This window comes from Pseudorca crassidens, chromosome 16, assembly GCF_039906515.1.
Source record: "Pseudorca crassidens isolate mPseCra1 chromosome 16, mPseCra1.hap1, whole genome shotgun sequence".
Lineage (NCBI taxonomy): Eukaryota > Metazoa > Chordata > Mammalia > Artiodactyla > Delphinidae > Pseudorca > Pseudorca crassidens.
In genome coordinates, this window is record NC_090311.1 from 81238435 (window position 1) to 81263256 (window position 24822).

General features: G+C 48.8%; 1 protein-coding gene and 1 non-coding gene across 5 annotated transcripts in view; both read left to right on the forward strand.

Moving 5' to 3' along the window:
* Window positions 1-24198, forward strand: part of SIPA1L2 (signal induced proliferation associated 1 like 2) — a 219921-nt gene extending 195723 nt beyond the window's left edge. For 2 of the 4 annotated variants that reach the window (XM_067711090.1, XM_067711089.1), the window contains exons 18-22: window positions 7305-7436; window positions 17555-17608; window positions 18156-18279; window positions 19205-19286; window positions 22923-24198. In XM_067711090.1, the coding sequence (XP_067567191.1) occupies window positions 7305-7436; window positions 17555-17608; window positions 18156-18279; window positions 19205-19286; window positions 22923-23069 (539 nt within the window). In that variant the 3' untranslated portion in view covers window positions 23070-24198. The remainder of the gene's footprint in view (window positions 1-7304; window positions 7437-17554; window positions 17609-18155; window positions 18280-19204; window positions 19287-22922) is intronic. The other 2 variants (XM_067711091.1, XM_067711092.1) reach the window with 2 other exon arrangements.
* Window positions 4067-4139, forward strand: TRNAE-CUC (transfer RNA glutamic acid (anticodon CUC)). The gene has a single exon. It is a non-coding gene; the product is annotated as a tRNA-Glu (tRNA).
* Window positions 24199-24822: the final 624 nt, after the last annotated feature.

A 24822-nucleotide genomic window follows, 5' to 3' on the forward strand; every position in this document is an offset into this window, starting at 1 on the left:
ACAGGGATTTGAACTGTGCAGATCGACTTACACACAGACTTTTCTCCATGTAAATATCACGGTACTACGTGCTCCACGGTTGGTTGGATCAGGGGATGTGGCACCTCGGATACGGGGGCCAACTGTAAAGTACATGCAGATTTTCCACTGTGTGGGTGGTCCACGCCCCTAACAGCCACGTTGCTTAAGGGTAAACTCTCTATCCTTTTCTTAGCTTCACTTTTTTTTTCTTAATAAACATCATTTACTTAGAGCGGTCTTAGGTTCCCGGCAAAAGTGAGCAGAAGGTATGCAGACTTCCCGGGTACACACCCACTGCCCCTGCAGGTGCTCAGTCTGCCCCCGACCACAGGGAACACTTGTTAGAGGATACTAACACATCTTCATCACCCAAAGTGCGTAGTTTGCGTCGCGGTTCACCCCCCCGGCGTCGTACATTCTATGTGTTTGGGCAAATGCATGGTGACGTACCTACCATTGTAGTATTTTACAGAGTATTTTCATCTCCCTAACGAGCCTCTGTGCCCCACCTGTTCATCCCTCTCTGCCCCTCACCCCTGGTAAATCAGTGGTTCTTTTTTTACTGTCTCCATAGTGTTGTCCTTTCCAGGTGTCGTATAGTTGGAGTCTACAGGGTGTAGCCTTTCCAGAAATACATTTAATTTTCCTCCGTGGCGTGATAGCTCACTTCTTTTAGTGTTGACTTCTGTTCTATCGTCTGGGTATGCCGAGTTACCCTTTTTTAAATATTTATTTATTTATTTATCTTTGGCTGCGTTGGGTCTTCGTTGCTGTGCGTGGGCTTTCTCTAGTTGCGGCGAGCGGGGGCTACTCTTCATTGCAGTGCGCGGGCTTCTCATTGCGGTGGCTTCTCTTGTTGCGGAGCACGGGCTCTAGGCACTCAGGCTTCAGTAGCTGTGGAACACAGGCTCAGTAGTTGTGGCTCGCGGGCTCTAGAGCGCAGGCTCAGTAGTTGTGGCACCCGGGCTTAGTTGCTCCGCGGCATGTGGGATCTTCCCGGACCAGGGCTCGAACCCGTGTCCCCTGCATCGGCAGGCGGATTCTTAACCACTGCGCCACCAGGGACGTCCCTGTGTCCTTGCTTAGTATGTTCAGAGGTACAATGGAAGCAGGCAGGATACACTGTCCACTATCTGGGTTAAAAACTGCCTGACTTGCCTTCATTGTCTCTTCTCCTGGGAAAAGCAGGAAGAGTGGTCCTTGCTGTTTGCGCTTCTCAGATGAAACCTTCTTATTTGGCCACGTGACTCCTCCAATTTCTAAACTTCACAACCTACTCAGAAAAAAAAATTCTCTAGGTTTGGTGGATCAAATGACAAAATATAAATAAGGGAGCCGGGAGTAATTTGAATTAATGTGTCTCCCCCAAGACACTTCTGATTCCCTCCTCCCTCCCCACCAAGAGGCTCAACTGCAGGGATCTGGTTGTCCCTGGGAGGACGCTCGCCCCTGGGACCCCTGATGCCCACATTCACCTGTGTGGTTATTATTCCTGTATCTGCTCAAGGCAGATGTCAGTCATCTTTTGCTTTCTGTGGTTTCTGGTCACTCAGCAGAGCCCCTGTGAGCAGATCTCGCTCAGAGAGTAGCTGCAACAGTCTGACCCTGGAACAAGCCAGAGAGTTGACAGGTGGGAGCTTGAGGCCAGCAGATGCCCATGAGCGAGAAATGAGGACTATTTGGGGTCGCCCAGGGGTTTCTCTTAGTTTCTCAGAGACTTAGCTTCACGAGGACTTGCAGTGGCAGTTAGGTTAGTTCTGCCAGAGCGTGTAACCCTGGATGGTTCGTTAGCTACAGAGGTTGAGCAAGGATATGCAGAGGCACACGTATGCTCCTAAAGTTTCCAGGAAGCATCTGACCTTCCGCTCATAGACGCTCATTTGGATCTTGTTCCTAATCTGCAGCAAGGACAGCACTGGGGAGGGTTGGCAAGTCCATCTCTTCACAGTGAGCCTCCGGAGACCTCATCGCCGCACCTTTTCTCCGTGTAATTATCAGTCACAGGCTGCTCGTTCAGACAGTTTTAGCTTTTCCAAGTCTCAAACTTGGGCCCATCTCAGAATCTCTCTTCTCCTGAGACCAGGATCTTAATCCAGCCTTGGAAGACAGATGACACTTAACAAACACATTTTAGATGTGACTCACGTCGTGATTCATATATATTTCCTGGGGGCGGTTTGGGGATCCCTGAATGTGCTGTATCATTATGTCTTCAACTTGGAGGTATAAAAATAAGACCAGCTCGAACAATTGAAACAATTCTGAGATCTTTCTGCCTTGCATTTAGGGCCTTTGTTTCCATCATTGGTGGATTTCAGAGTAAAATTTCTTTTGAGGCCCAGGTAGAAAAAAAGAATAGGGAGTGGCCATTTTGACACACAGTTCACAGGCCCGAAAACCAGTGATATTGAAAAGCTCTCATGCCCTTGTCTGCTTGGGCATGGGGTTACCTGGCTTTGTTCAGTGCAGTCACAAGTATTCGCAGGTTTAAAGCATGTTTAAAGAGAATTACTGATTTTTTACGAAATGGAGTTTTATGAAACACTCCAAGGAATGGTAGAAATCCTCCTATGTGGGTAGACTTTTAGAACAAGAGTTCTTAAATTTTGAAAAATAAAACAGGGTATTAGGACTACCCTGGTGGTGGCAGTGGTTAAGAATCCGCCTGCCAGTGCAGAGGACACGGGTTCGAGCCCTGATCCAGGAAGATCCCGCATGCCGTGGAATAACTAAGCCCGCGAGCCACAACTACTGAGCCCACGTGCCACAACTTCTGAAGCCCACGCGCCTAGAGAGAAAGCCCGCGCACAGCGATGAAGACCCAACGCAACCAAAAATAAATAATAAAAGAAAATTAATTAATTAAAAATGCCCAACAAGGTGTTAGGTTCTATATGTTCCCAAATCCTATTGTTGTGACCTAGGCCCCCCGCAAAGGATGCTCCTTGAAGTTTAAAAGCGAGTTTTAGCAGAAATAAAAGAAATTAGTGTTTTCCTTATAATTTAGTACCCACCCAAGATGCCACAGACCCCAGGTGCAGACGTAGTGGTGTGCGGCCTGCAGAAGAGTTGCCCTTGCTTCCGCCGGCCTCGCAGACAGCATCCGTGGCCGTCGGAGGAAGAGTATATTCTCCGACTCTATGCGGCACTTCTTTCTCTTTTTTTCAAATGTTCTCAGTCTCCTCTGTAATAAACATCCCTTGGTTTCTGGAGAGTAATTGTGAAACCACAGCTATCTGACCACCAGGAAATGCTAACAGGAAGGCTCCTCCGCGTTTAGAACAACAGCGAGAAAGTCAGACTCAATAAAGCTGGTCCCCGCGATTTCAGGGTCGGGATAAACAAACAGGAAGCCCCAAGATCGATGTCCAGGCCAGAGAGCAGAGGCCCCGGCAGCGGTGCCTGGACACCGGCTGCCCTTCAGAAGCCGCGAGTCGCTTTCTTTCCTGGGTTGGCCGGAGGAGCAGCGTGGGCTCTGGAACAGCAGTGGCTCGAGAGGACTGGCCTTGAAATAACAGGCTCTGGTACCTAAGTCGCGCCTTTTCCTCCCCATCTGGAAAGCTCAGGGAACAGCCCAGTTACAGCTGCTGTGGTCACGCCAAGTGCAGGGGCTGGTTCCTGTACGTACTTTCCCAGACCCCAGAGCGGCACCAGCAGGACTCACCTGCTCCTGCCGGCCCCTCAAGGGCAGAACCTGCGCCTGTGGTCATCCCATCCCCAGGTACCGATACGGTACCTGGTGGGACCCAGAATACAGCAGGTGCAGGGTAAACGTCAGCTGGGTGAGACCTAATGTCAGTTATAAGTATTATAAAGAATTTGTGGTGGTTTGGAGTCTTGGACCCCAAAATTTAAAAAAACGTAATTTTTTTTCCCGATTATACGATTTTCCAAGCATTGCAAAAATTTTAGGTGCTTTTTAAAAAAAAAATTTATTTTTTAATTTTTTTTTTTTACAGTAGGTCCTTGTTGATTATTTATTTTAAATATAGCAGTGTGTACGGTGCTTTTCATTTTGATAATTCAGAGAGAAACTTAGGGGAATTCCCTGATGGTCCAGTGGTTAGGACTCTGCTCTCTCACTGCCGAGGGCCCAGGTTCCATCCCTGGTCAGGGAACTAAGATCCCGCAAGCTGCACGGTGCAGCAAAAAAAAAACAATACAGAGAGGAACTTAGGCGGCTCCTACTTCATTTCAGGTGACACTCCCTGGGGCTTCCCTGGTGGCGCAGTCATTGAGAGTCCGCCTGCCGATGCAGGGGACGCAGGTTCGTGCCCCGGTCCGGGAAGATCCCACATGCCGCGGAGCGGCTGGGCCCGTGAGCCATGGCCGCTGAGCCTGCGCATCCGGAGCCTGTGCTCCGCAGCGGGAGAGGCCACAACAGTGAGAGGCTCGCGTACCACACACACAAAAAAAAATATATATATATATATATGGTGACACTCCTTGACACTGGTGTCATCCTGCTTACTGAGCGACAATGCATTTGGGCCTCAATCCGTGCTGTCTCGGAGCTCTCCTCCCGGAACTCCTCTTCCCCAGGCAGCTGCTGCTGGGCTGTGTCTTGGTGACTGTCACCTCCTCGGACAGGCCTCCCTCCGACATGCCGATCTTGTTCATTTGTTTCTTCCCTCTCCCCGTGTCACTTGCCGTGTAAGCTCTGTGGGGGGGTGGCCTTGCCTGTCTTCCCCACTGCTCCACCCCATCCTTAGGCATACAGTAGGCATTTAACAAACACACCGTAGATGGTGCAGTGGATAGTACCCCAAATAAACTCTCGAGGGAGGGAATCCTCTCCAATTTACTGAGCATCTTTGCCAGTTCTGGAGTGTCAAATAAACACGCAAGTCCCATTGACAACTCGGGGAGAGGAGTGACTGTTTACAGTAAAGAAGAAATATCCCTCCTTTTCCTTCCTGGTTCTCCATAAAAGTTGGAGGAGGTTAGAAGGATGCCCTGGGTTTGCCTCTGACTGTGACACACCCCTGCTCTGTGGGTCGCTAGGCCCACTCACTCCACACACACTCACTCTGGGCAGGAGCTTCCCGGCCACCAAACTTCAGGTTGGTCCCACACAGCGTGAGAGCTCCGATTTTTTTTTGTTGTTGTTTTTTTTGCGGTACACAGGCCTCTCACTGCTGTGGCCTCTCCCGTTGCGGAGCACAGGCTCCAGATGCGCAGGCTCAGCGGCCACGGCTCACGGGCCCAGCCGCTCTGCGGCACGTGGGATCCTCCCGGACCAGGGCACGAACCTATGTTCCCTGCATCAGCAGACGGACTCTCAACGCCTGCGCCACCAGGGAAGCCCGAGAGCTCCGATCTTTAACCCAAGATGGTCAGGGCTCCTTTGTCAGTCCCCCGTTGGGTGTTTGGGGAAGATGCTCTTTGAGCTCACGAACGCAGGAGGGACGGGAAGAGGGGACAAGGGGCTGTAGCCCAGCCCTCCTCTCTCGCTGCCTCTTCCCCTCTTGCCCTCTATTATTTTGCTGTCTGCCTTGACTCCTGTTAGAGCCAGTCAGGGCGTCGTCTGCTGGTGCTGGGGAGAAAGCAGACAGTGCACAGAATGCGTACCGGGTTTGCTTTTAGGCGATACCAGAAGCTCAGGTGAAGGGTTATTTCTTTATAAAGGCAAAGAAAATCCTCAGGTTCACATTTCTTAGCGATACGTGACCAAGAGACTGTACTTGCGGTAAAAATGTTCATTCAGCTGAACAATTTTTCACTCCATGATGTTTTCCTCTCCAGTGAGGGAAGGAGAGGCAGGGGGTGAGGGACGTGCCCCATGCACACCGGCTTCCAGCTGGCCCGGGGCACCCTTCCCAGAGCTGCGACACGCACACCCCTATTCCTGACCAACTCAGCCGCAGGGAAATCAGTGGCAAAAGTAATTCCCACCTAGTCAAATAGTTTCTTTTCACTTGGTGCAGAAAACCTGCTTTAAGCAAAGCAGCTGATGTGTTTGAGAGACGGGAAGTGATTGAGGGTCCCTGGGCTTCCTGACCTTTCTCTCTGGGGCGGGGCGGGGGTGGTTGAACCTTAAATTCTGGGTGAAGATGGGACCTGGGCGGGGTCAGCCCAGCCTCTGCCCTTCGGTGCCTCCCTGGGTTCAGAGGGGTCCATCAGGAGAGAAGCAGACAAGGACAGAGGACATCACACATAGAACACGCTGGAGCACTTGGAGAGGGAGGGTGGTGGGAACGGCGTTGATAAAATACCCGTTACTGGTTTCCCTTCAAGATGGAGGGGGCGACGGTTTCACCTTTAAGCAGGTTAATGTTAAAAACAGAGTGGCTTCATCGTTAGCTCTAGCCGCTGTTAGAGGTAGGCTAAGAGCTGCATGTGGAAGGTGTGGGAAACAGAGCGTTAGGGTCCTTCAAGGCCAGATCACAGGCATCCTCTGTCCTGGTCCAGGTGCGAGCATTTCTTAGTTTCCCCAAAGGATGTGGGCGCTAAAATTACAGGTGCACTTGGTTAATTACATCCCCTCCTTAATTGCGGGCTCAGAAGGCCAGGTGGTCATTATTTTGATTGGTCTAATTAGTCAGATGTGTCCGCGAGCAGCTGCATACCACATTCTGGGCAGGGCCAGGAGAGGCACCTTAGAGAAGGTCCAGCCTTTGGGAAATTTGTCCACAGATGCATAATGAGTTCCTAACAACCAGTATGGCTAGTGACGAAAACGCTTCAAGTCCTGTGATGAGAGTTTAAAGAGAAGAAATGTAAAAGGTCTGTTTGCACAGAGAAGGGAAGACTAGCAAACATTCGGTGCCAGTTAGGGAGAGGGGTTTGGTTTAGCCAGTGATCGAGCTGCCTCATTATGTCAAAAGAGTCATCCAACCACCATTTTTGTACGTAGCGAAATGTACAAAAGAGATCGCACCCAACCGTGTTTACAGTAGAGGCTTCAACGCTCTTCCCACGGGGGAAGTCACCCCAAGGGAAACAGGAAGAGATCCTGAGGGTGGTCAGACTGGGGTGGTGTCCTCGGGAGAAGCCCACCCGGGAGAAGCTCGCCTCTGCTTTTCTGATTCGTGGGAAGGCTCAGTCCGGATCTTGCATCCGGCCCCTGCCGGCTGGCGACCGCTCAGTGAGCCTGGAGGCCGCGGCTTTTTCACAAAGCCCCTCCTCTCGAGCGCTGTGCCTCTTGGGTGACTGCGGTGGGATGTCTGTTTCTTTACTGGGACAGGAGATCTTTTACAGAAAGCTCCCTGGGCCCCTCTGAGGGCCCGGCCGGTACCCGTGCTGTGTGATCTGACTGACACTCTGGTTTTGTTTCTGTCTAGATGAGTTCTGGTTCTCCGATGGGTCCTTATCAGATAAGTCCAAGTGCGCAGATCCCGGCCTGATGCCCCTCCCGGACACGGCCACGGGGTTAGATTGGTCCCACCTCGTGGATGCTGCCCGGGCGTTTGAAGGTAACGACTCACAGCCTCTGGGGCCGGGGCAGCAACACAGGGATCGTCCGGGTTAACGTCTGGATGCTCTGAGCATCTTCCAAGAGGAAAACCAGGGGATGGCTTGGGCTGAGCCTGAGGGCCTTTCCTTAGGGAGAACCAGGCACGCAGGGAAGTAGCACCGGGCAAAGGGCCCCAAACCTGCTTCCAGGTCAGGCGCCAGCTGTGACCTGGCAGGTGTCACTTGTCCTCTGACACCTGTGGGATCTAGGACACAGACTCTGTCTTTCCTCCCAGCGTGACGAGGTGAGACAGGAGGAGAAAGCCTTTCGGAGGTCCAAGCCACCCAGACAAGCACAGGCCTAGGCCTCTGGTGGCTTGGCGTCCCTGCAGACTCTGATGTGGCCTCCTTGACCCAGCGGGTCACCCTGCACGGGCCCCGGCTTCCTCCTCTAACCATGTGGTCAGGATGGCGCTGGGCTGGCTGATCTCTGGGGCCCTCTGGCTGTCACACTGCCCTGCACGATCTCTGGAGAATGTTTCTGTGAATTTAGGAGGGGAAGCTGCACCTTTTCTCCAGGCTGCAGGTAAAGGGGGCCACGGACAAGGGAGGTGCTTGCCTCCCAGGCACCCTCTGCACCTTACGTGTGGGTCCAGGGACCCCGGCGACCCGGATTCAGACTTTCTGCCATTTGTTGCTACATTCTCTCCATGACCACAGCCTCTGCACCTGGGTGACCTGTCTGAGACTCCCCTGTGTGTCTGCGTCTTCACTGCCGCCCCCCAGGGATGGCCACGGCCACCTGAGTGGCCCTTTTCTCTCCCTCTCCTTTGACTCACCTGCCCTGGTCATCGGTTCCCGTCACCTGTGACGTGCAGGCTTCAGGAAAGGGATTCGGATTCCTTTCCCAGGAGGGGCAGGCACACTTTGCAGTCAGGCTGCTGCAGGCTGTGGAGGCCAGCTGCCCTGACTGCCTGTCTAGCGAGCTGCCCTGCTAGGCCGTTTCTCTCATCAGTTGGGATCAGTGCCTCTGGTCCTAAGCACCATTTGGGGAGGAGTCTGGGGGAGGGGTGAGTCGAAAGCTCCTCTCAAGCTAATTCAGGGACACGTTAATTCAGTACAGGGACGTTTAGCTCTGGTAGATGGGGGGCGGGGAAAGTGTTGGGAAGAAACTCCTGCAGCAGGCACGGGCTGTTTCTGCTCCCTTTCTAGACAGAGTACAACGGTTTGGGGTTTGCTGCTTTACAGTACTCGTCCCGTGTGGAAACTTGAGAATGCCCCCGTCTGCTTGGTAACGCAGCCTTCATTCCTCTCAACCAGAAGATGGTCAGGGTGCATTACAACAGCCCTCCGAACACTGGCCCGACGTGACCGAGCCCCAGAGGGCACGAACACAGTCTCCCCTCTGTCCAGAGCGGCCCAGGCAAGACGGAGCAGCATTGTCTCTGGCCTGTTCCGTGCACACTGTTGTCTTACTGCCCGGGGAGAGTGTAAGAACTTCCATTCTGTCTTCTCCGTTCCCCCACTGCATAGATATCAGCGTAGTGCTTACCACACTGAATTCTGCATTATTCACCTCTCTGTCTCTTCCTATTAGATGATGAGTTTCTCAAGGGAAGCCTGCTTCTTCAATTTATCTTATCTCTATTGAGCAAGTGCAGATCAAGAAAACCGAATGAGGAGAGCTCGTACAAAGGAGCCAGTAGGTCCAGAACGCACAGGGCCCCGTGCACCCTTGGGCTGTCTCAGCTCACAGCGTAATTTGTAACCTCGGAGGTCCTTCTGCGTTTTGTGTCCATTTTTCTGATTTAAAACAACACATATCCCTTTGTCTCCACCCTCATTTGTGTCTTTGCCTGGCTCCCTTCCACCCCTTCCGAATAAAATCGCTGCTGTGAAGTGGAGTTTTTCAGGGGGCTGGGCTGCAGGTGGGAGGGCGAGAAAGCAAAATGGTGCAGACAGCAGTGACTGAATTGTCCACCCGGGGGGCCGTGCTTGTGATCGCAGCCCTGCGGCTGGGCCGCTGGCCTCTGGACAAGTCATTTAGCCACACGCCTCGTGCCGACACCGAGCGTTGGACACCAGTCCTCTAAGGTGCGTGCTTGTGTTGGGTTTCAGCCTGCTTGTCTATGAAATGAATTCCTTTCCAGAGAACCTGGAAGGCTTCTCCCAGCCCCGCCCTCCAGTTCTGCAGTTCCATTCTTCAGGGTATTTCTGAGCTGGAGTTAGAGGCTAGCTGGGAGTTGGCATCGTCAGACAAAGGAGGAAGAAGCACAGACATCCCAGCTAGCCAGTGCCTCGGGGGCAGGGGTACCTAAGTTCAACCGAAAGAATGTGGGATTCTGTTTGCAGGCGGGGAGGACTTTGGTTACCCGACCTTTCTGAACTTTCCAATCAACATTTTATAGAAAATGTGACATTAGTCAGCTCAGGAAAATTCAAGAATCTGCAACTCCAGACCTTTGGCTAATCAGATTCTTTTGTATCAGTGTCAGCTCCGCTGTGACGCAAGTTGGTATGGTGGTGACCAGGCGTGATCCATCCCCTTAGCACTTTTTGGAAAAATTTATTTTATTGAAGTATAGTTGATTTAGAATGTTGTGTTAATCTCTGCTGTACAGCAAAGTGATTCAGTTTTACATATATACACGTTTTTCTATATTCTTCTCCATTATGGTTTATCACAGAATATTGAATATAGTTCTCTGTGCTGTACAGTAGGACCTTGTTGTTTATCCATTCTATATATAATAGTTTGCATCTGCTAAGCCCAAACTCCCTGTCCATCCCTCCTACCCCCGCCCCTTGACAACCACAAGTCTGTTCTCTCTGTCTGTCTGTTTCTGTTCCGTAGATATGTTCATTTGTGTCCTATTTTATTTTTGTTTTTGTTTTTTTGTGGTACGCAGGTCTCTCACTGCCGTGGCCTCTCCCGCCGCGGAGCACAGGCTCTGGACGCGCAGGCCCAGTGGCCACGGCCCACAGGCCCAGCCGCCCCGCGGCACGCGGGATCCCCCCAGACCGGGACACGAACCCGCGTCCCCTGCACCGGCAGGTGGACCCCCAACCACTGCACCAGGGAAGCCCTGTGTCCTATTTTAGATTCAACATATAAGTTATATGATACACTATTTGTCCTTCTCTGTCTGTCTTACTCCACTGAGTATGATAATCTCTACTTGCATCCATGTTGCTGCAAATGGCATTATTTCATTCTTTTTTATGGCTGAGTAATATTCCATTGCATATATGTACCACACCTTCTTTATCCATTCATCTGTCGGTGGACATTTAGGTTGCTTCCTTCTTGGCTACTGTGAATAGTACTGCTCTGTGAGCATAGACATCCCCTTAGCACTTTAAAGAGAAAGGTCTTCACCCAGATGACCCAGTTGCCCTGCCTGTGACATTGATCTTTTTGTACCAATTCTCAAAGCCATTTCTGAGCTAGACTCAACATCACGAAGAAACGATAGTCCAGAAAATCCCCATGTGCCTGTTAAATCATTACACACTAATAAAGGCAGTTCAAGATGCCTTACTGAGCTCAGGGCCCTCTGGAAGAAGGCTGTGCCCATACTTTGACATGAGTAGTTAGCACATTTGAAAACAGGCTTTTAAAAAGTGGAATGTGTCTGCCTGTTTGATTGAGATACCACATATAAGTGATATCACTTAATTAGAATAAGTTATAGTAGATGAAGTCATTAACAGTTGTCATATCGTTTTCCCTAAAAGGGTATATATATATATATATATATATATATATGTATGTATAAAAAATAGAATTAGGACCTATTTCTAATAAAAATTAAGATTTGAGAGATACCTTCAAAGCTTAACAAAGAATATCTACTTTATTCCAAATAGTTGCATAATACTTTTTTTTTAATTGAAGTATAATTGATAGTTGATTTACAACGTTGTGTTAGGTTTAGGTATACAGCAAAGTGATTCAGTTACGTGTGTATAGAGATAGGTAGATAGATAGATAGATTCTTTTTCAGATTCCTTTCCCTTATAGATTATTACAAGATATATAGTTACATAATACTATACCAAATAGTTACATAATACTTAATGGAAAAAAATGTTTTTAATGTTTTAAGTAGATCCCTTAAGAACAGAAACTAAACAAGGGTATCCTCTGAGACCGTGTTCTCTGATTTCGTATTGGAATCCTTGACATTTAAACAAGCAATGAAAAGAAAAAGAATAAATTTTGGAAGTAAAGAAATATTTTTAGATATGATTCTATATCTAGGAAATATTTTAAAAATCAAAAAGAAATTATTAGAGATTATAAAAGAGTAGGTAAGATATTTTAAAATATATTTCATATTTTTATAAGCCTCATTTCAAAGCATTGTTAATTTTTTCAGTTATCTATTTCTGTATAACAAACCACCCAGAAATTTATGGCTGAAGACAGCAATGGTTTGTTATGACTGATGATTCCATGGGTTGGCTAGGCTCAGCTGAGTGATTCCTCTGCTTCCTATGGTTTCAGCTGAGGTCACACATGTGGGTATATTCAGCTGGAGCTCAACTGGGTCTGGAGCCTTAAGGGACTCCACTCATGTGTCTGTACCTGGAACAGCTGGGGTCTAGCTGGACCCTTGTCTCCAGCGGGTAATTATACTTCTTCACATGTGGCTTAAGGAATCAGGAGACCATAAGCAGGAGATACACGGTGTATCAAGACCCAGAACATGATATTCACCACATGCTATTGGGCAGAGAAAGTCCGAAGGCCAGCCCAAATCCCAGGATGGAAGTAGGCTCTTCCTTCTGGTACGAGGGGTGGCATGTGCGCACAGCCACCTTTGCAGACAGCCTTCCACTTAGCAGTCATAAAGAGCACCTTAGGTACATCAGCAAGATCAAATTATAAATTCCTTGGGAGTTAGCCGTCATTAGAATTATAATGAGAGAAAAGCACTGGACACTTTGATACCTGCAAAGTCGTAATATATGAAAGGACAGGAATGGATAGAAAGCACATGGGAAAGAGGAGAGCCCTTCCTGAGTTAATTCACAGACTTCGTACCATTTCAGTTCACATATCTAAAGGATATTTGCCTCCATTTGGAAAACAGATGAACGATGGTCAACAAAAAAGTTTATTATAAATCAATATCAGTAAAGCAGCATAACAACGATTCAGAAGATAGAAATGAGTCCTTTTGAAGGGAAAAAAAGAGCCCAGGCTGAAACCTGCGTATATTTAAGAGTGAGATGGGAGTGGAATTTATGTACTCCATTTGGGTTGAGGAATTAGAAAAGTCAATTCTAGAAAAAGTAAAGACAGAAAGATTAATGTTTTGGAAGCATGCCAGTGCCATAATTATGGAGTAATGAGAGAACATACAAAATGTCATATGACCAGATAAAGGTATTTAAATATTTAGATCTTTTATGAACCTGGACGAGAACATTAACATAAAAGGGGAAGTAGGGGAACATGGGAAAGATTTGTAATAAATGTGATGGATGAAACCAGGGTATCTCCAGTGAATGAAGGAACATGACCCCCCAGAAATGCCAAACGCCCGATAAGCAAACGGTCAAGTCCTGTGTCGCACAGTCCAAAAGATGGATTATACAGTAGATAAGGACTTGAAAAGTGTTCAACCACACATGTAAATGCAAACAGTAACGAGGTACCAGCTCACATCCCTTGAGTATGAAAAACGATGCAGCAGCTCTGGAGAGCGATGAAGAATGCTCACAGCTGGTATCGTTATAAAGATTATAAAAGGATCCGTCTTTGCGTTCAAGCGATATGACAGTACGTAACTAGAGCCAGAAAATGTACCCCCCCTTTGACCAGCAATCTCATTCCTGAGAATTTGCTTGCTGCCAGTCATTTCAAAGAATAGAAAAGCTTCCAACAGAGAAATGCTATGCAGCATTGTTCAAAATTAATTAGTAAGTGAATAGATAGGTCATGCAGCTCTACTCCAAAAACCAGTGTCTAAACATTGAGAACTCCTTCACACGCTTGGGAGAGAGAAGGTGACTCAAGTGCCACGTGCGATTCCCACCACAGCCCGCGCCCCTCACTGCCCTCTCCTGTGACAGGTTGGAAAACTGGCCGAGTCCCAGTTCTGGCTTGTTGTCACGTGGGCAGTTGTTATGTTTAGGGGGGAAGGGTGAGATGTGACCTTCGGCCCATCAGAACTCCTACACAACACCTGTCATCAATGTTAGGCACTGAGACCATCATCTGTCACTTCCCTTATGACCTAAAATAATGTGAAGTATAGAGGGACCGAATGACAGAGAGCGGTCCCATGCCCCCAATATGGTCAAGTGAACAAACCCAACTAGCAAAGCTCGCTGTGGGGCGGACAGTGAAGCCGGGGAAGGGAAGAGTGGAGTGTCTTGAAAAGTTCTAGGATTTAAAGTAGTTCTCTTATCAAAATATCAGAGGTTGCCAGTTGGTGTGTTCTCCGGCATTTGTTGAGTGGATGATGTTGTCTTAAGTGGAAACAGGTGTCAAAGGCAACGTTCTAAACTGGTGATTGGAGACTCTGCGTGTCAGCGTCGCGCATGCGTCCCCACAGGCCTTTCCTCGCCTCGGGATTTCAGCTCTCTCCCGCTGGTGGTAACTGTTGCAAGTGGGTGTGTGTGTGCTCGTGACACGTGCAGAATTAACTCATTTGTCAGGCACTGCCGTGGGAATGAAATATTCCCCATAAGTGTATTTTCTGAAAAAATGGAAGTTTACACTGCCCTTGGTTTCTTAAACAGAGCTCAATAAGCAACATGTTTATGATGAGAACTTGTTCGGTTCTGAAGCTTCAGCTTAAATTTGATGAAGTTGTTAGTTACTGTTATTTAATCACCACGTGCATATAAGCATAAACAAAATGGTGCATACGGTAAGACTCCTCAGGTTTAAAAAAACAGGAAAGAAAAGAAACATGACAGCTACTTAGATGAAAAATGCACCGTTAATTTACTATAGTAAATTGACTTAAATTCTCTCAAAAGTAGGAAAATTGTTGCGGACCAGACAACAGTACTTGTATCTTAAAGAATAAATCCAGAGCTTTTCTTTGTTCATTACTCAGATTCTAGACCATTACCTTGCGTCGTTCATCAGTAGACTGCAAAAGGCTAAACCAAGGTACTTCATGTTTAAAATTTTTTTTTCCTGGCGGTCAGTTAAATAAGCTACAATTGGATAAGCCCAGTTGTCAGAAACAGAACCTGTGATTTTCTACCTGTAGCTAGAGAGCCCCAGCTTTTCTGTAATTTGTAGCTGTAGTAAAGACATATTAGAACAGCCTCGTTTGTGGAAATGGGTTTAGTTTAATTTAGCCTCACACCCGCGTGTCTCGTATGGCGTACATCGGGCATACATGCTCCTGTTCTACACCCTCGGCAGACATGGCTAGTTGATCAGAGCACCCGTCAAACATTCTCCTGTTCTACACCCTCGGCAGACATGGCTAGTTGATCAGAGCACCCGTCCCTCCCGATTCAGGCCTGGACTTACGGGTCTCTGACATTGCTCCACGCAGCTTGCCTGGAGTCGAAGGGGTTATTTGCAGGCCACTGTTGTGCCCTGTCAGCTCTAGATTGATACGGAATAGTCTGCTGACTGTTCACCCTCTTGTTTAGCGCTAAATGCACTAAAATAAGAAGCCGACAGTAAACAGCAAGGTCCTGCTGTGTAGCACAGGGAACTATATTCAACGTCCTATAATCAACCATAATGGAAAAGAATATGTATATAAAACTGAATCACTCTGGTACACAGCATTGTACATCAACTATACTAATCAAAAAAATAAATTTTAAAAAAGAAACGGACATTGAAATCAGGTTTTTTGAAGATTCTTTCAGGGGAAGGATTGTTTCACGTGTAAGCCACGCCCTTATGGCCCCTCTTAGCCAGATTTGCTTGCACGGGAAAGAACAGAAAGGGAAAAACCAAGCAGTGTGGGTGACTGGAAACTGTGCTCACCAGTTACATGGAGTTCATACTCCGAGCCTCCCTTTTCTTACAGTTTTGTCTGTGCCTTTCGGTTCCATGTCAGTGATCACTTTGGTTACTGAACATTTATCATTACAGAAATAAGCTGTGGAGGAAGAAAGCGCCCACTGGAAACTTGTCACTAAGATTAGCTCCTTGACAAAGGAGTCTAGTGTCTGTACTTAATCAAGTAGCTTTCTGGCTGCATTTCGACCTCCCAGGCTTGTCAGATTCCAAGTGAAACCCTCTTTGTGGAATTACATTGTTGGCAAAACTATTTCTGGCTTCTTGCCTCCTGACCGGTGGGACCTTGTTTCTCCCCAGAGAATGTTTGAATGGCTGCCAGTAGCCAGTTCTGTTTCTCCAAATATGTGGGTACTTTGTCAATTAAGGTAAAAATAGATGAAGCGGGCTAAGACGTTTTCATTGAGATATTTAGACTTGACCATCAGAACCAAGTATATTAAGAAAGATACAAGCTAACCAGATTATTACCGGGTTGCATAAAATGTGGATGAGTCAATGAGACTCTTTTAAAAAGTGAGAAGAATAAGTTCTTTTCTTTCACTCCTTTTGCCATAGTTAAATTCACTGTGGAATAGAAAATGCCTCTGCTGTTGATTTTTTTTTTAACTGGGAAGCATTCCCTGCTTTGGGGCCATCACAGAACAGAGGGTTATCTTGGACGCTCCGGTAGACCAGACCCTCTACCCCTCCCCAGGGCCACTCACCCCCGGCCTGTGTGCCCCGTCCTTCCTGCCCACCTCTGCTGGTCACTTGCCATCAGGTGTAAAAGTAGGCAGTGCCCGAGTTATGCTGTTCATCTTAATTAAATTACAAATTATTTCATCAGATGCAAAACCCCTACTAGTCTGTACCAAGTTGGGAGCTTGGCTGTCTCTCAGGAGTGTATAGTTACGGAAGGTCTCTCATCCTGTAGAGGGTGCGAAGCGTGGAGAAGGGCCCCTGAAAGCTTTACAGGAATGTCGGTTGAGGACAGCTGCGTACCTGTCACGGGTGTTGAGGTGTCACGACAGAGGAAAGGGACACATGGCTGGGGAGCCTACGATCGATCAGGCGGGGTGCTCAGCACAGCTCTGAGAGGGCCCGGACTCTGTGGGTGCCCCCGGCCCCTCCGCCATCCTCTCTGACTAACGGGATGTGCGTGACCCTCCAGAATCCAGACGAGCAGGTAGCCTCATTAGGAGAGGCGTCCAGCAGCCAGCGGGAGACAGAGGGGGATAAATTAAGATCAGAGCACCCCTGACACGGCCCCCCGTGCGATTTCCCAGCCATTAATCAAATCACGTGAAAAAGCCACTGCAGCACTAACGCACCTGCCATATCCCTCGGATCCCAAGTGTGGCTGCGCTCGGGTACCCGGGGGCGGGGGGGTGGGTGCTGGATGACTAGATGTGTCCCTGGTTCTCCCCTGTACCTTTTGCTTGAAAGCAGGATTTCTCTGCGTGCCATTCAGCATTTCTGGGCCAGCGTTCTTGTGTCAGAGCTCAGCGCCCAGAGCTGGGCCAGTCTGGTTCCCGTTCTGAAGAACATCACATTCCCTTTCCTGCCTAGCTCTTGAGACATTGGATGTGAAGTCACTGGTGCCAGGAACAGAAATGGCCCCGTGCCAAGGAGGGCTAGTCGAGCCGATCGTTGCTTTTGCTGCTGTAAACACTGCAGATCTTCCTCTAAGGGTTTTAGTGAGAATATGCAGCTAATCTCTCTCACCACCACTATCTTTACCTTCAGGGAGCTGGTCATTTAAGCAAACCCCAAATGGTCACGCCTTGCTGCAGCTGGATTGGCACGTGTGTGGCACGCCACTTACCATTGTTGTGTCACGACAGCCGTGCGTCCGGCCAGGACCAGGACACGTGAGACGTACCATCTCTCCACACTCTTTGGCGATGCATAATACTATACTGTCTCTCGGGGCAGTTCCTGGCTTGGTACAACACATGCACACAGGCAGACATGTACACACACTTACATGCAGATGTGCACACTGGCACACGTGTACACATGTGCCCCTCACACACACAAACACACAGCTGTATTTCCATCACGTGAGCCTGATGTGGGCCCCCAGAGGCTCTCAAGTGAAGAGAGATATCACTGTTCAAAAGAAAATTCTAAATCTTATTTCAGGTCTTGACTCAGATGAAGAACTTGGGCTACTCTGTCACCACACGTCCTATCTAGGTGATTGTCTGGGGCTGTTCGTGGGGTCTCCATCCTCCATAACCTTTTCTTTCTGTTTCATTGTCTGCACGTCTGCATGGTTATGGAAGCACGGAGGGTCGGGGACGCACAGGGTGACGTGTCCGGGCCACTGTGTCTCAAGGAAGCTCTCCGGCTTCGGGGAGAGCTTGAGGAGAGGTCCCTCTCCTTGGTTCTGTGAATCAGTCATGTCGTCCCCCGACGCCGTTCTTTCACGCCCAGCCAGCAGCTTGGGCATTTCTTGGGATGTGGACAGAAGAAGGGCTGGCTCTAGCCAATCCAGTGTCTGCTCCTTGCTCCCCCGGCTGTGACGTGAGTGTGCCGTGCAGCCCAGATGGACGGCCGGTCTGAATGCTTTCCGACTGTCAGCAGCTTGCCTGAGTTTGTTCTTCTTTGTTTTGTTTCACACAGGGCAGTAACTGACTGGGGGGAGGGGAAGGTTTTATTTAGCAACTATTCATTTCCACGAAGAAACGGTGCCTGGCGGCTATTACTAATGCTTCTTTCTGTGTGTGTCTCCCATCCCCAGACCAGAGAGTGGCATCCTTCTGCACCCTGACAGATATGCACCCCGAGCAGGACCTGGAAGGGGCCCAGGAGCTGCCTTTATGTGTCGATCCTGGCAGTGGCAAAGATTTCATGGACGCCGCTGGGTATGTGACTCCTGTGGACCGCCTCCCTCCCGTGTCCCGGGCCCCAGTTGTTAACAGGGATTCAGCTCAGCCCCGGCCACAGCCAGGAAACCATTTCCACCTGCCTTCCCCAGCCCTTCAGGACCCAGAGAAGGGACCGAGCGGGCGCTGCCGGGTGGATGGAGCTTGGCAGCATAACTGCTGTGCTCCGCGGGAGGGTCCTGCCAAGACGTGTAGTCAGTGCCCTTGGCGGTGAGGCTCTCGGGCCGGGTGGGAGGGTGTGACGCCCGGTCAGCATCTGCTGCCTGATCACTGCAGCGGCATCAGACGGGGGTACCTCGCTGACCGTCCTCCACCTGCCGAGGGCACGGTCCCGCCCACCAACCCTGGTCCCGCCCCCAGCCCCACGGCTCTCACTGAGGGGTGCCGAGAGCGAGCCGTCTCTACCCGTGTTCTCGGCGTGCTCGTCACCCACAGAGCATATGTTCCTTCAGTGTCACCCACGCCTAATTCCAACTTCTCTGTCAACTCGAGTTATCAACAACTTGCATGTTCATCTTGGTGGTGAGCCTCTTGATACTTCCTTAACAGAGAAAGGCAGATTTGGGGAAACTGAGTCTATATTTGGTTCTCAGGACGTCGTTCTGGTCTGCCTAATCTCAGCTGCTAACTGCATGTCGATCACCCATCTTTTGCTTTCTTACCAATGTGTATGCCTGTAGAGATTCTGAATCCCCTTTTAAATCAAAAGCGACCCAGGAGGGATTTTTCCACCAAAGCAGCAGTGCGTTCACTTTCGACATCCGACATAATCTTATTTATTTCCTTGCGGGGCTCTAAGCGCACCATAGAATGTTTTACGTGAAAACTTTACCAACGAAAACTCTCGACTGCGGTGTCGACTTCAGCGCGCTTGGGTCTTTCTAAGTCTTTCCTTCCTTGCTAGAGGGCGGTCTCCATCCACACTGACCGGGAAAGTCAACCAGCTAGAGCTGATTCTTCGGCAGCTGCAGACCGACCTTCGGAAGGTAAAGTAATCGATTGGAAGCCCGTGCTCCGAACTCTTTCTCTCACACAATCAACCATTTTTAACTATTAGGAATAAAAAAAAAAAAAAGACACTCAAGAAAGATAACTGCCCTAGTCAAAACCCAACAGTAAATGGAAACGGAGACTCCTGAGGTCTGATTCCATCTTCCTGCCCACAGCTACTGTATTTCATTGTAGGGGACACAAGGTCCTGTAGATTGGACTGAATGAGGTTGAGCCCTGGATGGCCAGTCTTCAGGCTGAGGCAGAAATGCAGCAGGCTAGCGTTTTTCAGTTCAGTGAGTTTTCAGTTGCACCAACATTTATGAGCTGACCTAAGAAGAGTTAGTGGCTGTCAGGAAGCCTGGGCTCCCCAAGCTGCTTCCTCCTACTGAGTCAGCGTCCGCTCTGCCCATCACCCTGTGCGAGCTTGGTCCTCAAAAGATGTGAAGTCATTCATTCCACAGACATTTGCTGAGCTCTTTCTAGATCATCAGCACCGTGTTATCAGTAGCCGCTTTGCTATCCGGGGAGATGGAATGGAGTGCTGTAGCTGGAGGGTGATGGTGAGGCCGGGAGGGGCCGTGGGGAGGGTTTTGTTGGTGGAAGAAGGGAGAGGTGACAGCTGGCATGAACGCTGGTGGAGATGATCCATTTGGGAGGGAAATAATGTCCTGAGCCTAACAAGGAGGGAGCTGGCCTGGATGGGAGTAAGGACCGTCCACGCATAGTTACCAGAGCAGGGTGTGTGTGCGTGTCTGTGTGTGTGTGTCCGTGTGCATGCGTGCACACATGCATTCATACACGAGTACAGGCCTACCTCAGAGAGATTGCAGGTTTGGTTCCAGACCCCTGTAATAAAGTGAATATCACAATACATTGGATCACATGAATATTTTGGGCATATAAAAATTATGTTTGTGGTATACTGTAGTCTGTTATGTGTGCAATAACATGTCTATAAGAACAATGCACATACCTTAATTAAAAAATACTTCTTATGCTAAACAATGCCAAAACAATTACAGCACGTTGAAGATCACAGATCGCCATAACAAATGTAATAATAATGAAAAAGTCTGGGGTATTGGGAGAATTACCAAGCGTGACACAGAAACATGAAGTGAGCAAATGCAGTTGGCAAAGTGGCGCCGACGGACTTGCTCAGTGCAGGGTTGCCACAGACCTTCAATTTGTAAAACACTGGTATCTGCAAAGCAAGGTATGGCTGCAGCCCAAACAGAGACAGTTGGCAAAGTTCCCCTCTGGTTGTTTCTTTATTGCAGAGCTGAGGGTGAGCGATGGGAAGGAGGGTGAGAGATTTAAGGATGGAGGGTAAGGTGTAGAGTGGAGGATAATTGGACCAGATGTATTTGGTAAGACTGCGGCATAAGTTAGGTATTTTCCTCCAGTGTGGGTGACCAGCTGTCCCAGCTTGCTTGGCACGGAGGGTTTCCCAGGACACAGAACTTTCAAAGCTGGCACTAAGCACGTCCCAGACCAGCTGGGCCAGCTGGTCACCCTGTCTCCAGATGTAGGTGTAGAAAAGTTAGAGGGTTGAACTTAACCAATATTCGATTTCAGACAAGAATTAAGACCAGCAGTGATAGACAAGGACCATTCAGTGTGTATAGGATGTGATTAAACTGAGGGACTCAGAGTCTAAGGTGGGTGAGAAGGAATAATGTCATCACAGGGGGTGTCAGTGGACGCTGACAATAAGGTAAGATTGGTAGATTAGATCATTTTTGGAGGGGTGGATACTGGAGAAATTATTTTAGAAAGACAGGAGGTGGTGGTCAGGCAGTGGGAACTTGAAGCATTTAGGAAGATGTGCGGTTATCAGTAATAGATTCAAGGTACAGGCAATGGCCCCAGGAGGGGGGGTGAGGAGGGCAGTCTTCGAGGTCACAAAGAGACTGAATCAGGTGGAACATCTACGGCGTCTTAAGATCATCAATAAGCATGAGGGATGGAGGAGGAAAGAAGAAAGGTGAACCACATTCTAGAATCTTCCATGATGGGAGGGAGTGGAGATATAGTCAACCATGGCAAAGAGCAGGGGTGGCAGGTCTTACAGCCCATGTCAGGCTTCTCACGGGAGCTGGGATTTTAGGGGAGAGCAGTTACCTGCACCGGGCAGCTGGGGCGAGGTGTTGACCTGGCAGCCTCCAGGCCCTGTGCTCTTCAGAACAAGCCCTTGTCCCCAGGAGAGAGTCAAGACTCATGTCTAGCTGAAGATAAAGGGAATATCCAGGGAAAAGCTTGAGAGTTTAGCAGGTTTCGGTGACACAGGATGCATTCCATGGGTGGAGTTAAAGGGTCAAGGGATCAGGAGAGGTGGGCAGCTGAGCCGCAGCAGGGCCCTGGGGATGTCTGAGCCGTGTTGGGAATGAGAGCCCTGGGGCCTGGGGCGGCCAGGAGCTTGAACCTCTTGTGACTGAGGGAAGTGGGCTGAGTCAGCAATGAGTTCTAACACCAGCCTCCACTTGGGACCGGTGTCTTTGGTCGAGAGGTGAGAAGGGACAGGAAATAGCAGCAAAGCTCGAGGGCAGGGCCAGACATGCCGAGGGGGCCAATCTCCTGAAGAGTCTTAGCCCCCGGCTCACCCACACGGCCGTGGGCACAGGGCTGCAGGTGCATCTGTGGAGTTAGCCATCAAGTCATCTCCCACCGCCACTGTGACAGTGATCCCCCTCTCTCTGTCTGGGGCAAGACATCCCTTTCAGCGTCTGGGAGCTCAAACTTGTGTTGTACGTTTTCTGTTACTGTCTATTGGAAACTCCAGGTCTGATTCTTATGAAAAATCTTTTTTTTTTCTTATTACTATTTATTTTCGGCTGTGTTGGGTCTTCATTGCTGAGTGCGGGCTTTTTCTAGTTGCGGCGAGCGGGGGCTACTCTTCGTTGTGGAGCACGGGCTCTAGGCACGTGGGCTTCAGTAGTTGTGGCACGTGGGCTCAGTAGTTGTGGCTCGCAGGCTCTAGAGCGCAGGCTCAGTAGTTGTGGCGCACGGGCTTAGTTGCTCCGAGGCATGAGGGATCTTCCCAGACCAGGGCTCGAACCCGTGTACCCTGCGTTGGCAGGTGGATTCTTAATCACTGCGCCACCAGGGAAGCCCCTGAAACATCTTGATAATTTGTACATAGTTTTTAGTGGCACCCTTTGAAGGTCATTAGGGAAATACACTGTCCCAGGAAAGCTTTAAGATGAGATGAGCTCGTGATAAACAAGCCCAGGATCAGCGGCTATGCTGATTCCGACTTGTCCAGTAAGGAGATGCACCCGGGAAGCTCTGCCCTCCTGTCCAAGGCTATACCTTTTCCCAGGCCCCCTTTTTCAGAGAAAGGATAGTATAGACTGTGGTTAATCACCTTCCCGTATAACAGCTGTCTCGCTTCCTGCTGGGAACAAAGTGGGATGAAAGGAAAGAATATTCTGAGTTACTCGTCCCCACCCCCCTGTTTTTGGCAGAAACTAGAGCGGGCAATCAGATTCCCTCTCGCCTCAAGAAATAAATAAGTAAATCAGTAAAAAAAAAAAAAAAAAAAAGGGTAGAAGCGTTCGGACCGCAGCTGGGAGGAGAGAGCGTGTCCGGCAGATGCATGACCATCTGTTTCCACCCCCTTCCCCCAGGAAAAGCAGGACAAGGCCGTGCTGCAGGCCGAGGTGCAGCATCTGAGGCAGGACAACCTGCGGCTTCAGGAGGAGTCGCAGACGGCCACGGCCCAGCTGCGCAAGTTCACGGAGTGGTTCTTCAACACCATCGACAAAAAGCCGTAACCTGAGCGCCGCCCAACCGGGGGCCCCGGGGAAGCCCGGGGTCCCTTCACAGTTGCCAACATGTGGTTTCTCGCTGTGCTTCCAGCCCACCGTAGCTGTGCTTGCTGTCCCACTCTGTCTAGCACCACGCCCCCAGCAGCACAGGGAGCCGCCGTGTGACCGCGGAGAGCAACGCTCGTGAAGATGAATGTAACGCTGGTGTCGAGATGAATGTAAACTCTGGTGTCAGTGTGGCCCTCTGAGGCTCTGCTGAAACGGAGCTCTGCGTGGGCTTCCCTCCTGAGGGACGAGGGTTGGGTTTTATGTCCTATATATCAGGTGACTTGGTAGAGATATTAAAACAATTGACCATAGCTTGGGCTTTAGAATTGTAAAATAAACATGAGAACAAATAATCAGACATATACTTTAATGTTAAAGGTGCTCTATTTTTTTGGATGTACAGTAGTTTTTATTTCTACAGCCACATTATCATAGCAATAAGAAAGAGGCAGGGGAAATAGTTGGAAAAGCCGTGTCGGGAGGGGGACAGAAAAAGCACTGATGTGTCTAACACGAGTTCAAATGCAGTTCCTTTAGAGACTTATTTATTTGCAGGAGCAAACGGTGCCTGAATATTAACAGTGTTCTGATTAAAAAAAAAGAAAAGAAAAGATACATATGCCTTGTAAATGGCTCACTGAGTAGTTACTTCAACTCTTAGTTCACTTTTGTATAGTTAATGCTCTGTTGGAAAAAAAGAGTCAACCTGCTTACTTACGAGAGCTCCCCTGTGTGCCATGAGCCAGCAGAATCGCTTGTACGATGCCAAATTTGTTTTATCTTTGTACAGAAGCTTTGATGAAGTGTCTTGTATTTAACCCCTTATTTAAGCTTATTTAACCTTAAATTGTTAATTTTATAAACGTTGGTTTCACCTGCACTACTCTGGAGGGCGGTGTAGGTAGCAGCGGGCTCAGCAAAGGCTGAGCTTGCCCAAGCAGAGTGAGGAGTGGGGCAGGACCTTCCTTCTAACAACTGGATGCTGCTAGTAACAAGTTGTTTGTATTGCTTTACCATTTTTAACTGTTCTATTTGAGATGAACGTACATTTTGCTTTTTTAATAAATGTTTAAAAGAGTCCACACAAGGAACAGTGTTGTCAGGTGAATGTAGACTTTGGGGTTCTAATATGTCCACCATCTGACTGTATGAGTATTTATTCCTGGTAATTTAGGACCTTAATCTGTACTGACTACTACTGAGCCTTCTTACAGAATCCCAACCTGATTTAAAGTAAAAAGTTACTAGTACTGATTAACGGCTGCCACGTGCCAGACACTGTCCTCTGCACTTCTCATAGATCTCATTGAATCCTAACAGTATCCTTACTAGGTGGGTGCCGGGATTCCCATTTTACAGCTCAGCAAATGGAGGCTAAAGTCAAGTGATTTACCCAAGATTGCCTTTCATTTTGATTTTTTTTTAAATATTTAATTCAGCAAAGCATTTGGTCTTGCTTACAAGAAAATAAATGCAATAAAGTAATAGGGATTTGAAAAATAATCAGGAAGGAGTAAACTGCAAACTTGAATCAAAGGTGAGACAGAAAGAAGACAGAACGTGAGCCAGAGTGGGAAGGGAACCACAGTAATCACGGTACAAAGTTCTCCACCTTCTGAGAACAGAAACCGTATCAAGAATTTGGAGGAAGCAGAGCGATTCCTAGAATTTACCTTTCAGAGGGATTTCTCACATGGCCTTCATTCACATG